The sequence below is a fragment of the Eschrichtius robustus genome, chromosome 13, assembly GCF_028021215.1.
Source record: "Eschrichtius robustus isolate mEscRob2 chromosome 13, mEscRob2.pri, whole genome shotgun sequence".
Classification (NCBI taxonomy): Eukaryota; Metazoa; Chordata; class Mammalia; order Artiodactyla; family Eschrichtiidae; genus Eschrichtius; species Eschrichtius robustus.
The window spans coordinates 47650757-47666184 of record NC_090836.1 but is presented as its reverse complement, the minus strand read 5'-3'; the positions used below and the strand labels follow the sequence as shown (position 1 = coordinate 47666184).

Below are 15428 nucleotides of genomic sequence, written 5' to 3'. Positions count from 1 at the left end.
CCATACAAGTGAGGGATGGAACAGCCTCACTCTTTCTGCTTAGAGAAGAGGGCTGAGAGAGAAGGCAATTACAAACTAGCCAGTCAGTCTCGCCCTTCAGCTCAGCCACTCACCCTGGCCTCCTTTCAGAGGTGAGAATTGGAAGTGGTTTCTGAAGGGCAGGAGAACTCTAGGCAAGTGTCAGAGAACAGGGGTGGAAATGATTGCAAGAGGGAGTAAGGAGATAAGCAGCAGGAGTTGGGAGCCCACCAGTCTTTCCACCGCATAGGCCGAGCTGGGGAGCCACGTGAACCCACCCATAATCCACGCAAGGTGTTATCTGGGTCCTTTATTATAAAAACGAGATTTATGACAATGTAGGGGCCCTTTGTATGGTTGGAGGCATGAGGAAGACAGGAAATGGAAAGATTCTGTAGGGTTTTTTCCCCACTAGTTTGTCCTGTTTTTTCTATATATAGAAGTTGTGTCATTGCTCCCATCTCCCCAGGACTAATTCTAATAAAGATCATAATCAGAGTGACCATTGTTACCCCATATGTGGTAGGGAGACTGGCTCTGGAGTTGGGCTTCAAACAGCTGTTCAATTCATAGCAATTTAAAACACCCTATCAGGGCTTCCCTGGTGGCGCAGTGGTTAAGAATCCACCTGCCAATGCAGGGGACATGGGTTCGAGGCCTGGTCCGGGAAGATCCCACATGCCGCGGAGCAACCAAGCCCATGCGCCACAACTACTGAGCCTGTGCTCTAGAGCCTGAGAGCCACAACTACTGAGCTGCGTGCCACAACTACTGAAGCCCACGCACCTAGAGCCCGTGCTCCACAATAAGAGAAGCCACCGCAATGAGAAGCCCGCGCACCGCAACAAAGAGTAGCCCCCCTCGCCACGACTAGAGAAAGCCCGCGCGCAGCAACGAAGATGCAACACAGCCAAAAATAAATAAATTTTTTAAAAAAACACTTATGAAATAAATAAATAAAACAAAACACCGTATGACAGAGGCTTAGGGCTAAAAAGCGCCTCCTAGGGCACACATGCAGGAGTGTCCCAAATTAGTGTAAGTAAGGAAGGCTGTAGAGAGGGCTACTATTTCTGTCTGTCTGTCTGTGTTGAAGCCAAAGACCTAGGGTTTGATATGACCTCAGTCCTTGGGTCTCCCTCACTCTCTCAACAGACAGATGATCTCAGCAACCCCTTTGGACAAATGAGCCTTAGCCGCCAAGGTTCTACCGAAGCAGCTGACCCATCCTCAGCTCTGTTCCAGCCCCCACTTATCTCCCAGCACCCTCAGCAGACTAGCTTCATCATGGCTTCTACAGGACAGCCCCTCCCTACTTCCAGCTATTCCACCTCTAACCATGCACCACCTACTCAGCAAGTCCTGCCACCCCAGGGCTACATGCAGCCCCCTCAGCAGGTGAGTGGCTTGGGTTCCCAGTTTAAATCACTAATTCAGGGACTTCCCTGCTGGTCCAGTGGTTAAGACTCCGTGCTCCCAATGCAGGGGGCCCGGGTTCGATCCTTGGTCGGGGAACTAAGTCCCACATGCTGCACCTACAGCCCGCATGCTGCAACTAAAAGATCCCACATGCCACAACTAAGACCCAGCGCCGCCAAATAAATAAATAAATATTTTTTAAAAAAATAAATCACTAACTCAGTTTGTCCAGTATTATATAATCCTTCTTTCTTCCTCTCATTTAGACAAATCAGAGGGGATAACTGTCCCCTACCCACCTCCATTTCCCCACCTTGACTTGAGAATCTTCTTTCTAGTCAGAAGGCCATCTTTCAAATAACACAAGTTCTTCCTGTTCTGTTTCAAACTTGTATACTAATGCTGCAATTGCAGGCCCAAAATAGCTCCGTTTACAGATTTCTGGGAATTAACCATGATGTATTTAATAGTTTGGGGATGTTGGGGCTGAATTTGAGGGACTTTCTGATACATCTGTTTCCTCTTACCATAGATCCAGGTTTCTTACTATCCCCCTGGACAGTATCCTAACTCCAACCAGCAATATCGACCTCTCTCTCACCCGGTGGCCTACAGCCCCCAACGTGGTCAACAGCTGCCTCAGCCATCCCAGCAACCTGGTAAGAGGAACCGCTGATGTTAAGAAGGTAGTGAGTAAGGGAAGGGTGGAGACTGGGAAAGAGAATTACCTTCGCTGTTTAAAAAGCAGGGGGGACTTCCCTGGTGGCGCAGTGGTTAAGAATCCGCCTGCCAATGCAGGGGACACGGGTTCGAGCCCTGATCCGGGAAGATCCCACATGCCACGGAGCAACTAAGCCCATGTGCTACAACTACTGAGCCTGCGCTCTAGAGCCCGTGAGCCACAACTACTGAGCCCGCGTGCCACAACTACTGAAGCCTGTGCGCCTAGAGCCCGTGCTCCGCAACAAAAGAAGCCAGTGCAGTGAGAAGCCTGCACACCGCAACAAAGAGTAGCCTCCGCTCGCTGCAATTAGAGAAAGCCCGTGTGCAGCAACAAAGACCCAATGTAGCCATAAATAGATAGATAGATAGATAGATAGATAGATTTATTTTTAAAAATAAAGTAAAAAGCAGGGGGTGCAGGGGCGGGGGGGCGGCAGGAATGATTAGGGTCCTATGGAGGAACCCGTGATCTCCAGAAAAAGAAAAAGTAAAATAGAAAGAAAATTACTGAGAGAGTGTGACCTCCTAAACATTGTTGATACTATGCTAATGTCTTCTCTGCTTTGCCCATCCCTAGGTTTACAGCCCATGATGCCTAACCAGCAGCAGGCGGCTTACCAAGGCATGATTGGGGTCCAGCAGCCACAGAACCAGGGCCTGCTCAGCAGCCAGAGGAGCAGCATGGGGGGCCAGATGCAAGGCCTGGTGGTTCAGTACACTCCACTGCCTTCTTACCAAGTGGGTGCATTCTGTACTAGGAAAGATCACCCAGTCCTTGGGATGAGGAAAAGGAGCACAGTTTCCCACATCCTCCAGTCTGACAACTCGAACACTAAAACATTGTTCACTTTACCCCTAGAATTTTTAGGTTTTCTTCCTCTGAGAGAAGGCCCAGAGAGTCTGAGAACAGTCTTTATTTAAACTGTTTGGTTTTTATATAGCCATGCAAACAAGTATATACCCAGAAAAGTAGGATCTAGAGGAAATTAGGCTCCTTCCTGTACATCACATGCCCATGGGTGAGGTTTGGAGAGGAAGGGAATGGAGGTAGCTCTAAGCATTTCCTTTATGCAGGTAAGGAGAATAGGAGTCTCTAAAGGTAGGGAAGGAGGTTAGAGTGTCCTGGTCTAGTGATGACTAGAGGCTGTTCTTTGGATGAACTCTTTGGGAGTAAGAGTGGTCATTCTCTTCTTGTCTCCACCCAGGTCCCAGTGGGTAATGACTCGCAAAATGTGGTCCAGCCGCCTTTCCAGCAACCCATGCTGGTCACTGCGAGCCAGTCTGTGCAAGGGGGCCTCCCAGCAGGGGGCGTACCAGTGTATTACAGCATGATCCCTCCAGCTCAGCAGAACGGTACAAGGTGAGGACTCCCAGAGAGTTGGGGTGCATCTCCCACAGACCTTTAGCAACTGTTGCACCATGGTTTTGTTTCCACTGGGAAAGAAAGGCAGGGGTAAAAATCCCAGTGGTACGCTAAAGCAGGTAGAACATGAGGGAGTTCATTCTCCTCTTCTCCTTGTCAATTCGATATCTGCATAAGAATTCATCAGCAGGAAAAATTCATGCTTCGGAGACAGAGGCTTTATAATTTCCCCCATTTTTTGTTTTTCTAATCAGTGGGATTCAGAACTATGAGATAGAGACTGCTTATTATTTTAAAAAAGCAATTTGGAGTATACATATGTAAATTTTTCTGTGTACCTCTATATCCATGGATGAATCTGAGATAGCCTATTTCTATATGTCTATTTATATATATCTTAGTATAGCTCATAGCTAATAGAATTTTAGAGGTAGAAGTTACCTTAGAAGTGTCTAAGTATTTAGACGTTTCTAAGTGTCTAATAGTCCACTCCCCTTGTTTTATTTTTCTCTCTTCTTTTATAAATGAGGAAGTTCCAACTAGGGATGTTAAGAAACTTACCCAAAGTCACACAACTAGTTAGTAGAAGCAGAGCTGGGACTAGAACTCAAGTCTGGGCCTCAAGTATTTCTGTGTCTCTCTCAGTGTCCACATTTCTTTCTTTTTATGTGTATGTCTCCATGTTGTCTTGAGTTTTGTGAGATTTTTCCCCATTTGTCTTTAGTTGACTATATGTGTTTGCCATTGAGAAAATATGCTAAATCTCCTTAGTTATTTTTTGCCCATCTCTCTCTAGCACTTTAGCCCTGTGTGTCTGTCTCTGGCATTCTCTTCGTGTTTCTGCTGTGTTTCTCAGAGTGTGTGTGTGTGTGTGTGTGTTTGTGTTTGTGTGCGTGCACACGTGTATGTGTTTGGTGTTTCTACACTGTTGGGAAGAGCATGTGTTACTGACATTCCATCCGTAGCACTGATTAGCAGCTTCCTAATTGAAAGATGATCAAGTACAAATATGTATAATTAACTTTGAACTGATGAGTGATTTTAGAAATTGCATGGCAAATTGGTCTGGGAATGGCTTGGAGCTGCCTTTGACTTCCCACAGGGGAGGCCCAGGAAGCAACAGCTGTCTGCCAGGAGTTGCATTCCTCCCTCTACCGCTTTACCACTCTTCTCTTCTCCATCTCCCCAGCCCTTCTGTGGGGTTTCTGCAACCTCCTGGCTCTGAGCAGTACCAGATGCCTCAGTCTCCCTCTCCCTGCAGTCCACCACAGATGCCACAGCAGTACTCAGGTAAGAGGATAAAGAATTGAGGGGTCTTGGGCACTGGTGAGAGCAAACACTGCTGAAGGACTTGTGCTTTAGAGCTGGGAAGGACAGAGAGAGTTCAGGGATTGGCTCTGTCCCCAACTGTGACCCCATCATGAGGGATGACCAAAGTCCTGGCTGGCTGGTGTTTTCCAGAGGTGCTGAAATTGACCCCTCAAGAGGTGAGGTTGGTTGCCTGATCCCTATCCCTGGGGGGTCACATGTTGATTGAGTTCCTTGTTTTCTCTCCCTCTCCCTCTTTGCTGAATCCAGCACTACACTCACCACTCACATGCCTTTGAGACACAAAGTGCTTACTTCTGTCTGTTGCACTCATTCTTCCTGTAAACAGCTTTTCTTTTCTCTTGGGAGTGTGAGGGAGGCTGATAAAATGCTTTTAAAATCGTATCTTAGATTTGTTTAGTTTTTCCTATGTGCTCGCATACATTGTGTCATTTTCATTCTCACCACAACCTGGTGAAGAGGAAATTTAAGACTCAAAGAGAATAAATGACTTGCCTAAAATCACAGTCCTAGAGCTTGAACTTGGGTCTTTTCACTTTCTATAACCCATGCTACATCCTCAGTAACACATTTTCAACAGGTTTCTGTACTCTATTCCTTTCTCTCCAGTAGGAAATAAATGGATATCATGTTAAATAGCTAAAGGCCTTCTTTGGAGGGGCCAGTTATCCAAGGTGAATAGACTTATGCCTTGCAGCCTCTCACTATCTGTCTTTGCCAAGAACTCCCCCAATACACCAAGTACAACTGCTCTTGTTTGTTTCCCTTTCACCCAACCCTGACATATCATTACGCTGCAGTTAAGTAGACTTCACGGGCTCTGGAGGGGAGGAGGTCTTAAGGTAGCCTCCAGCCATCCCCATTCAGCTCTATTGTGGGCATGTCAGGGTTCCCTCTTCTGGTGAGAAGGAGGTATTTTGCCAATTTTTCTTATTTTAGAAATGGCATATTTTTCACATAAGATTTTCTGTACTCTGTGTTAGGTGCTCTGGAGTAAATTCCAGAATTAAGCTTGCTCACAAGACATGATCAGTTCTTACCTTCAATGTAATGACTTCTTCCTTTATCCAGACCAACCATGGATCTCTTACAGGCTGAGGTTTTAAAATTCACCAACCCTTACTACCCTTTATTACATTATTGGTCTCTCTAGCTGTTTCTCCTAGTGTCCGCCAGGGGCACTTGACCTCGAAATTCCCAACGGGGTATGGAAATTATAGAAACCAGCTCCAAGAACTGCTGTAGCCTGAGGTGGTGCTTGGCACCTCAGGGCGTTTTCTCTCCTGTTTGTTAAAATAAGTGTGTGCGTGTGCATATGGGTATGCTTGTATGTGAATTTTTGTATATATCCTTAGTGGTATATCAGTATATCTGTTGGGTCTCTGCAGTTATGTCTCTTCATCTGCAAATACAAGATGAATTAGAAACAAATCAAGTGAAAATAATTTTTCAGTACCTACTCTGGACCTAGTGCTGGGTTAATTAAGTAAACTGAAACAGCTATTGTTCTGAAAGTTGGCAGCACTAGAGATCTGGACTGGGATTGGAAGGAGATAATCTAGGCTCTTCCCAAATTAATAGAAATAGACAAAACCCTCTTCATCATCTAATTTCCTTGCTGCTTTAGAATTTTCTGTTATATTTCCTTTCCTTCTGGCTACCCTGATTGACCCTAGGCTTCTGACTGACCCCTTGTACTTTTCCTAGATAATGGGACCCTCTCTTCCACCCACATCATCTAAGAGACCTATTCACCATAGCATCGATCTTAAAAGTCTTCAATCCCTGCTCATGGAAATCTAAGAGGAAGTGGAAGAAAAGAAAAAGTGCTTCTTACACCTTCCTTTCCAGTTTGCCCTTTACTGAAAAGATAGAAGGCTGGCATTCCCCACAAGGGCTGCTATGTCACCTTCAGAGGACAGTCACCCGCCCTTCTCCCATGTAGCAACATGGTCACTTTTCCAAAAATAAAGGCAGGGATTAGGATTGGCTGTTCCTAGAGCAATTGTTCCAGTTTATTAATACATTTTTGTAGTTGCCCAGTTTACCCCCAGGCCTGGACGTTAATTCCTCCACTGTGATATTAGATATAACCATAACCTCAGGAAATACTTTTCTTCCCACTAAAATAGTGACTTGCAGGTCCCTTGAGGTTTCTACAGGGATGCTTGTCTGGGGAAGAGGCACACAGACATGAAATGGCAGTGAAACCTATGCACAGACTCTCAACTCACAGTGACACAGCAGCACGGCCAGAGTGAGGTACATACAGAAATAGCTTCTCACCTACTTACTGGTTCATTTTGTAGCTGAGGGCTTTCCAAAGCTGAGACTAACTCTTTTCAATTCCCACTCCCTGAAGATAACCCTCTCCCCCACCAAAAAAATGGAAAACTACGAAGATACTATAGGATTCTATCCTGTAATTTGGGAAAGATGCCTGTGGGATTTTATTTCTCTGGACATTCCTTTCCATAGATTTGATTCCAGATGGTAAGGAAGAAGCCTTATCAGTTTTCTACCTCAGCGATTTAAAAAAAAAATAAAAACTAAACAAAAGCAATTTTGCCAGACATAAATGTCATCTGTTTATATTTATGCGGTTTGCTCTGCCCAATCGACCTTTCTGCCCAGGTTTAATGATGCCACTTAAAAAGCCATTCACACGTTCCCTCTCCTTTCAGAGCTTTCAAGCTGAAATTGATTTCCTTATTCAACTCCCTTTTCCCCCTTCCCACTCCAACCCAGGCTCCTTCCCCCAACCTGATTAGGTGGAAGCGCTGTCACTGGGCAGTGCTGTGGGGGGTTTTCGTTTTGGGGGATTTGGGGGGTTTTTTGCCACGTGCATTAAGAAGTAGCCACAGTTCAGCTGCTAATGGATGCCACCAGCTTCTGGCTTGAGGAAGAGAAGCATAAAAATCATCTCATCAGCAGAGTAGTGCTCTCTGTCCTCAGCTGAGTGAAGGAACAACACTCCAGGCCAGCGGGGGAGGACTCAGTGAGGGGAGGAGCTCGGGCATGAGGCTGCAACTGAGAACCCTGCCTTTGTTTTTGTTCAGATCAGAGAAAATAATATGAGGACTTTGTTCTCTTTCCCCCTCCACTTTAGCCCCCTAATAGCTCCTTACGGCTACATGTTGGTATTAGAAAGAGCTTCTACTGCCTTGCTTATGCCCACACCCTACATACTCACACATCCTCTACCTTTTCCTGGCCCAGGACATTAGGCTCAGGTTATAAGCTGCCTTCCAGAAAAGCTATAGATTTGATTATTTTTACGTTGGCCCCCTCAGGTAGCAGTGAGGTGTCTGAATAAGGTCAGTTGCAGTTTTTTGGGTAAAGAACATCGGAGCAGGTGGAGCTCTTAGGGTGGGGAAATACAATGCCCAGAGCAACTGTAGTAAAGGGGGAGTTGTTAAATGCATGACACTTCACAACTGTACAATTTTCCTGTGGCCCTTTTACAAGCCATGCTGATGAATACCCTGTCCCCTTTGGCAGGGGAAGGGGAGAGGTGAGCCTGTCGAGCCTGTCGCTCTGAGTATTTGTGCTCTCTGATTGTATGAGCCCTAGAGGATGGGGGGGGCACAAACTGGGGAATAGGGTGCAACAGATGCTGTGTCTCCTGAGCTGTTCTCTCAGACCTCCCACGGTTTCTTTTCCTTTCCTTTGACCGATGCTACCTGAGAAAAGCAATCACGCTCACTTCCCAGCATGACTGGTGCCCAGGGCAGAGGCTGCAACATTTCCCATCACAGGAAGCAGTGCGATGGCGGCAGCAGTGGCAGCCCCAGAGCACTGAGCCATGAAGACAGCAGCACTGCAGCAGGTTTTCGAGCTAGCGACCCTCAGTCCCATTTCTCTACCACCAGACACACACATGAACTCAGCCTGTCCATCCACAGAAATACAGTCTGGGGGGTCAAGAGCAAAGCCTCATGCTGGACAGTCCCCCGTGGGGAAGCAGAGCTCCTGCTCATCTCTCCCAGCAGGAACTGTCCCTCAAACTGCTTCTCCCTGACTCCTTACCTTGCTTTTCACCATGAGGAAGATTCAGGACTTAATGTTCCTCCTCATTGAGCCCTTTCCTTCCCCCAGACTGTGAGAGGGTAAGACTATATCCATGGTTGCCTGGGCTAAAACCTCAGGGCTGCATCCAGTCAGTCACCTTGAACCTGTCAGTAAAACCTTCAGAGAGTCTCACCCTCCCACTCCATTCCTGCTGTCACTGCTCTAATTCATAATCACTTTGTTCTGTTTCAGTAGCCTCCTAACTAGTCTTCTGGTCACTAGTCTCTCCCTCCCTTCAGCCATCTTACATTCGGCCACTTGGGTTAGCTCTCTGAAACACAAGTCCTGTTCCCAACACCTACGGGATACAACCCTTACCAGAATGTGCTTCAAACTCTGACACCAGCTAATTGTTTAATGTCCGACTCCCTAATGGACTGTTCATTCCATGGGGGTAGAGACCAGTCTTTTTGTTTGTTTGTTTGTTTGTATACCCAGTGCCCAGCATAGGAACTGGCACATAGACAAATGTTCAATAAACGTTTGTTGAATAAATGAATAAATGTATCTCATCTCCTACTACTTCCCCTACATAGCCCCTGTGCCTTAGCACCTTGAGTTATTTGTCATTTCCTGAGTATGACATACATCTCTATGCCATTCCCTCTACTTGAAATGTTCCCAATTCACCCAACCCTTGCCCAAGAATTATATCCTGGATCTGGTTTAGTGAAGCTATGCACATTTATCTTCTCCAGAACAACCAGAGATCGCTGACTTATCTGCAGCCATTACCAGAAAAGCCGGCACGTGCCTGCAGCCCTGGCCCAAGCCCCAGACTGGGACCTGTACCATGCCCAGACAGTTGAGCAGTCTGACCCGGGCATTTGGTAATACCCAACTTTGACAGAAATGAAGTAGTTTTCTGCCAAGCATACCAAAGTACCCCTCACCAGGTGAAGGCCAGGAGGGCATTGGCATCTTCCACTCAAACTTCCACTGGTTCGAAGTTTCCACTGGTCTGAGAGAGAGTCAGAGACCAAATCAGCAACTATCTCAGATTCCTGGCAGGACACAGTTTAAGTGACCCTGAAGCCAGTAGGTGGATTTGCTTACTGGCTTTTCCACCTAGGGTTAGCTGACAGGCCTAAAATGTAGTTTGAATTCACAACCAACTGCTTTTTTCCTGCCACCCAGGAGTGTCACCTTCTGGACCAGGTGTGGTGGTCATGCAGCTGAATGTCCCTAATGGACCCCAGCCCCCCCAGAACCCATCCATGGTCCAGTGGAGTCACTGTAAATATTACAGCATGGACCAGCGGGGGCAGAAACCTGGAGACCTGTACAGTCCTGACAGGAGCCCCCAGGTGAGTCCCTGCAACCCAGCTTTGTCTTAGCAGAGAGGTAACCAGATTCTTCTCAGGAAGTAATCTTTGCCATTGACTGAGCAACCTCTGTTACTTGTCTTTCCCTGGGCACTTTTCGGGAAGAAACACAAGAAATAGAAGAGAGCATCTTCTTTCAAGGAACCTAAGATTTAAGGTGGCAAATGGGACACATGCTTGAAAATGCTAAGGGAATACTTAAAACAGTATGTCAAAAAGTGGATATTAAAATAATGCAAACTGGGCTTCCGTGGTGGCGCAGTGGTTAAGAATCCACCTGCTAATGCAGGGGACACGGATTCGAGCCCTGGTCCGGGAAGATCCCACAGGCTGCGGAGCAACTAAGCCTGTGCGCCACAACTACTGAGCCTGCGCTCTAGAGCCCGTGAGCCACAACTACGGAGCACACGTACCACAACTACTGAAGCCCATGCGCCTAGAGCCCGTGCTCCGCAACAAGAGAAGCCACCGCAATGAGAAGCCTGCGCACCACAACGAAGAGTAGCCCCCGCTCGCCGCAACTAGAGAGAGCCCGCGCACAGCAGTGAAGACCCAACGCAGCCAAAAATAAAATAAATTTTAAAATAATAATAATAATAATAATACAAACTAATTAGAGACTAAGGGGCTAGTTTGAAGGAGCAGTCTGACTTTGACAGAGTTCAGCAAGAGAAGTTTCCTGAGAGGGGTGACTTTTAAGCCAAGCCATAGGAATATCCAGAGGGTAATGTTTAGTGTGTGTATGATGTGTACTCCTCTCTCTCCCACAGGCCAACACACAAATGAGCAGCAGCCCCGTCACATCTCCTACTCAGTCTCCAGCACCCTCTCCTGTCACCAGCCTCAGCAACGTCTGCACAGGACTCAGTCCCCTTCCTGTCCTCACACAGTTCCCCCGTCCTGGGGGTCCAGCACAGGGTAAGGGGTTAGATAAGGGCTGGTTGCTGTCAAATTCACTGTTCGCATCCCATTCCCAAGTGGGGAGATCGAGAGGGCAGCAACAGGCAGGGAACCAGTGTGGCTGGTCATCCAACTCTGGCCCTGTTTAGGCCAAAGACACCTGCCCCTCTTTAGTGCTGCCCATAGTTAATTTACTCTAGATCTCCGTTAGATATTTTGTATTTACTTCCAAGTCCCTGGTGATTATGAGCCAGGGAAAAGAAGTTCACTGAACTTTCTAATGAACAACAAAGAGTTTAATCCATCAGTACTGAGTCTGAGGGCTGGGAATATGGGGTGGTGTCAGAAACGGTATGTGTCAGAAACATTATGGTTTTAGAAGAGGGAATACTGGATTTGAGTTAAAAGACTTGGGTTCAAATTCTAGTTCTACAACTAACCAGCTTTGTGATGTTGAACATGTTACTTAAACTTAAAATGGGACCTCAGTTTTCTAATATTATAAAATGAGGTTAATCACACGTAAGATGGAAATAATCTTATCTGCTTTCTGCCGTGGCTATCAAAAGCAGTATAAAATTAAGATGAAAATATGGTTTAAAACGTCAAATTGCTCTGAAATACAGTATTTATCACCAATAATAGGTAACACATGGTACTTAATATGTATCAAGCATTGCTCTAAGTGCTTTACTTATAAGTACTTTACTTTATAGGTGCTGTAAGTGTCTTATAGTCATTTAACCTCAGCAGTGCTAATGAGAGGAAAACATACCCAACATCCCATTTTCAGTAACAGAGCTAGGATTTGAACCTAGGCAGTCTGGCTGTAAGTCTGTGTTCTTGTCCACTGCATTGTATTGCCTCTCACGTGAGTCAGAAACTTGAGCCCTGGGTTTAAGGTGAGAAGAAACTATATGAGAAACAAAAGACAGTCATAAGGGTCTGTAGGTTTCCTCCAGGGCCTTTTGTCTTCAATGGACAGAGCCCTTCTTCAAAGGTGAAGGAACCTAATAACCCCTTTTGTCTGAGATACAGCCGAGAGCCAAGGGGTTTAGGAAGAGAGACAACTCTTAAATCAGTGACATGGGCACTCCTATCGTAGAAAAAGTAGGAATAGTATGCATTGTTGCTGTCCATCTCCAAAGCCCCATGAAGTCTCATAAAAGTCATACCATGTAGTTCAAACTCCCAGAAAACCATCTGCTCTTCCTCCCTAGGTGATGGTCACTACTCCCTCTTGGGCCAGCCATTACAGTACAACCTGTCCATCTGCCCTCCCTTGCTCCATGGCCAGTCAGCTTACACGGTGCACCAGGTAAGGGTGTCTCCCATCAGCCTTAGGGCCATCAGAGTCCCCTTCTCATCCAGGCCCCTGCTTCTGAGCCATCCACCTCAACTAGCTGGGTGGACAAGAGAGACAACACAGAGAGAATGGACGAAGTGGGAAGAGCCTTTACCCCACTCCTGTACTCATTCCTGTCACCCCTTCCCCAGTGCCAAGAGGGAGAGGCTCTTTGTCTCTCAGTGGCCACTCTCTGGCCAGTCTGACTGCCTGGTGGGATGGGGTCCTCAGGGTTGGGTACTGCTCCTTAATCTCTCAGAAAGACTGGGATGTAAGGCAGTCATTGTTTACCTGGAATGAGAGTTATCTTTCGAATGTTGAAGGGACAGAGTGGATTGAAGCATGGAAACCGGAGCAAGAGACAAGCACTCAAATCTGCCTCCACTGACCTGGGGACAACAGACGTTGGTGAGTGACAGGATGCTGAATCCCCAAAAGAAGGTGCTTACCCCTCCAGCCTTGCATTACCAGCCCAGGATGGTGAGAAAAGCCAGCTTAGGTTGGGGAGTCAAAAGAGGACCTTTTCGTACTCAAGAGCAAAGAGAAGCTGGAGAAGTGAGGTGTCTCAGTCCTCCTTACCAAGCCATTCCAAGTCCTAGGGAAGACGAGGGTGAAAATTGGGAATAACACAATGATGGGGCTTGTTGAGCCTGCTATTAACAGACAATCTTGTGGAAGTGGTCCTGACCCTGATCTAGGATGTCTACCTTTGGTAGTCCTAGACCCAGTTTAGGAGAGGCTTGATAAGAGAATATGGGGGAGTAACTCTCCTCCTGCAGGCCTACCATACTAGGCATAACAAGATCTCTTGGGGTTTCGCCTACTGAAGCAGTTTGCTAAACAAGGAAAGGAAGGGAAACTGACTTCCCTAGATGATAAGAAAGAGGAATCTACCTGGGCCAGCCTCTGGGAAGGGAATGGAACATATTTCAGATTGAGCTATTAACTTTGTGAAAGAACATAACCAAAAACCACACTTCCTTCACAGTAATTGCACCCTGTGAGAGAACTGAGGTATAGGTTTCCAGATCTTAAATCTGGGATTCTGATTCCCAGTCTCCTCTTGCCTACATCTCTAGGCTAGGAGAAGAGAAAGTTTCCTTTGTGTCTCCTAGTTGCCCTGATCAGAGTCTGGATGGTAGGGAGTTGGGTTGATTTGGGGAGGGAGGAAAGAGCTAAGTGAGAAAGGCTGGGCTTTTGAGGACATTGTATACAGACTTGGTCAGCTGGATACTCCTCTGCTGGGCTGCTGGCCAGTCCTTCCTACTCTATACCTCTTACAACCATGTCCTGTCTCCTCCCCTTCCAGTCCTGGGACGGGTGCTGGAGGTGACAGATCTCCCTGAGGGCATCACCCGTACCGAGGCGGACAAACTCTTCACTCAGCTTGCCATGTCCGGCGCCAAGATCCAGTGGCTCAAGGATGCTCAGGGGCTGCCTGGTGGGGGTGGGGGGGACAACGGTGGGACTGCTGAGAATGGCCGCCACTCGGACCTCGCTGCCTTGTACACCATCGTGGCTGTGTTCCCCAGCCCTCTGGCTGCCCAAAATGCCTCCCTTCGCCTCAACAACTCTGTGAGTCGCTTCAAACTTCGAGTGGCCAAAAAGAACTATGACCTGAGGATCCTGGAGCGAGCCAGCTCCCAATAAATGGAGGAGAAGAAGGGACCAGCATGGCAGGGGTGGGGCAGGGTAGAGGGGGTCAAGGGGTCCTGTCAGACCACAGACAGAGGCAGAAGGTAAGGTAAGGTCCACAGACAGACACTAAACTGGAGCCTAAGAGAGTAGGGATGAAGATGGAAACAGAGACAGACACTCACACTGGCACTGGACTCTTTCTCACTCTCCTGCCAAGGGTCCCTCTTTTTCCCTGGTTGGCCCTATGTCTGCTTCCCTCTCTTTCCCATCCTCTTCTATGATTTTTTATCTCTTCTCTCACCATGAAATTAATTCTTTCATATTTTTTGGTCAGGTAGAATTGGGAGGGTCCCACACTCCCATGTTCTCCTATTTCCTTACCATCCCAAGCTCCCTTTTCTTTTTTGGTCTTTATGAATATATTTATATGGACAGAATTAAGAAAAAAATGAAATTGATTTCCCCTTTCTCCCACCCCATCTTATCTCCCCAAACCCCACAGAGTTAAAACTTGGGCCTCCCTCCGCCCCCCAGAATACTTGTATATTGTTTGTTTGAGGTTTGTGCTGCAGTAACAGACACAGTATTTAATTGCACATACAGATGTTTGCTGGGTATATTCACTGTAAATTTTATTTAATCTGATTTTTTGTTTGTTGGGGGGTTCTTCGGGGGGGGGTTGATTTTGTTTTTAAATATAAAAAAAAAATCTGTCACTGGACATCAGTCCGTTTTCTGTTGCCACCCTGGTGTGGGTGGGGTCGGAGGGATTTGATGCGGGCTGGGATGGCTTTCTCTGGCATATGCACACATATCTTCCTAACACTATTCCCTGCATCCTGTCCTACTCCTTACAAATAATTCTGATAGATGGCTGGGTCTATAATGGGACTCTGCCACTAACTGTGGTTTATCAAGCACATCACTCTCAACTCTGGACCTCTGAGTTCTTACCAGTAAAATAAGAGACTTGGACTGACTAGGCGACCTCCGAGGTTCCTTCCACCCTGTTAATTCTGTGATACTCATTTAGGGCCCTGGTAGCTAAGCCAGAGGAGTGTGAGTGACGTCCAAAACTGGGTCGAGATGGTTCATACCCGTCCATCTCATATTCTGAAAAGTCTTCAGGGATGGAGGACTTGGGCCTTTCTTTAATCCCAAAGCCAGAGGATTGGGTTCTACCTGGCAGGAACAGAACTGCATGTTTCTTACAATAAAAGCTACATCAATTGAACTTGCTGTGCCAAGATGTCATACTATCCAGGTGTGCTTAGCAGTCCCTGTTCTGTGCAGCTGA

The 15428-nt window shown here is 46.8% G+C and overlaps 1 protein-coding gene across 18 annotated transcripts in view; it reads left to right on the top strand.

Moving 5' to 3' along the window:
* Positions 1-15365, top strand: part of R3HDM2 (R3H domain containing 2) — a 148124-nt gene extending 132759 nt beyond the window's left edge. For all 18 annotated transcript variants that reach the window (XM_068559703.1, XM_068559698.1, XM_068559699.1 and 15 more), the window contains 10 exons: positions 1174-1416; positions 1970-2096; positions 2738-2898; positions 3366-3520; positions 4713-4813; positions 10061-10230; positions 11019-11166; positions 12369-12466; positions 12817-12901; positions 13803-15365. In XM_068559703.1, the coding sequence (XP_068415804.1) occupies positions 1174-1416; positions 1970-2096; positions 2738-2898; positions 3366-3520; positions 4713-4813; positions 10061-10230; positions 11019-11166; positions 12369-12466; positions 12817-12901; positions 13803-14143 (1629 nt within the window). In that variant the 3' untranslated portion in view covers positions 14144-15365. The remainder of the gene's footprint in view (positions 1-1173; positions 1417-1969; positions 2097-2737; positions 2899-3365; positions 3521-4712; positions 4814-10060; positions 10231-11018; positions 11167-12368; positions 12467-12816; positions 12902-13802) is intronic.
* The last annotated feature ends 63 nt before the right edge of the window (positions 15366-15428 follow it).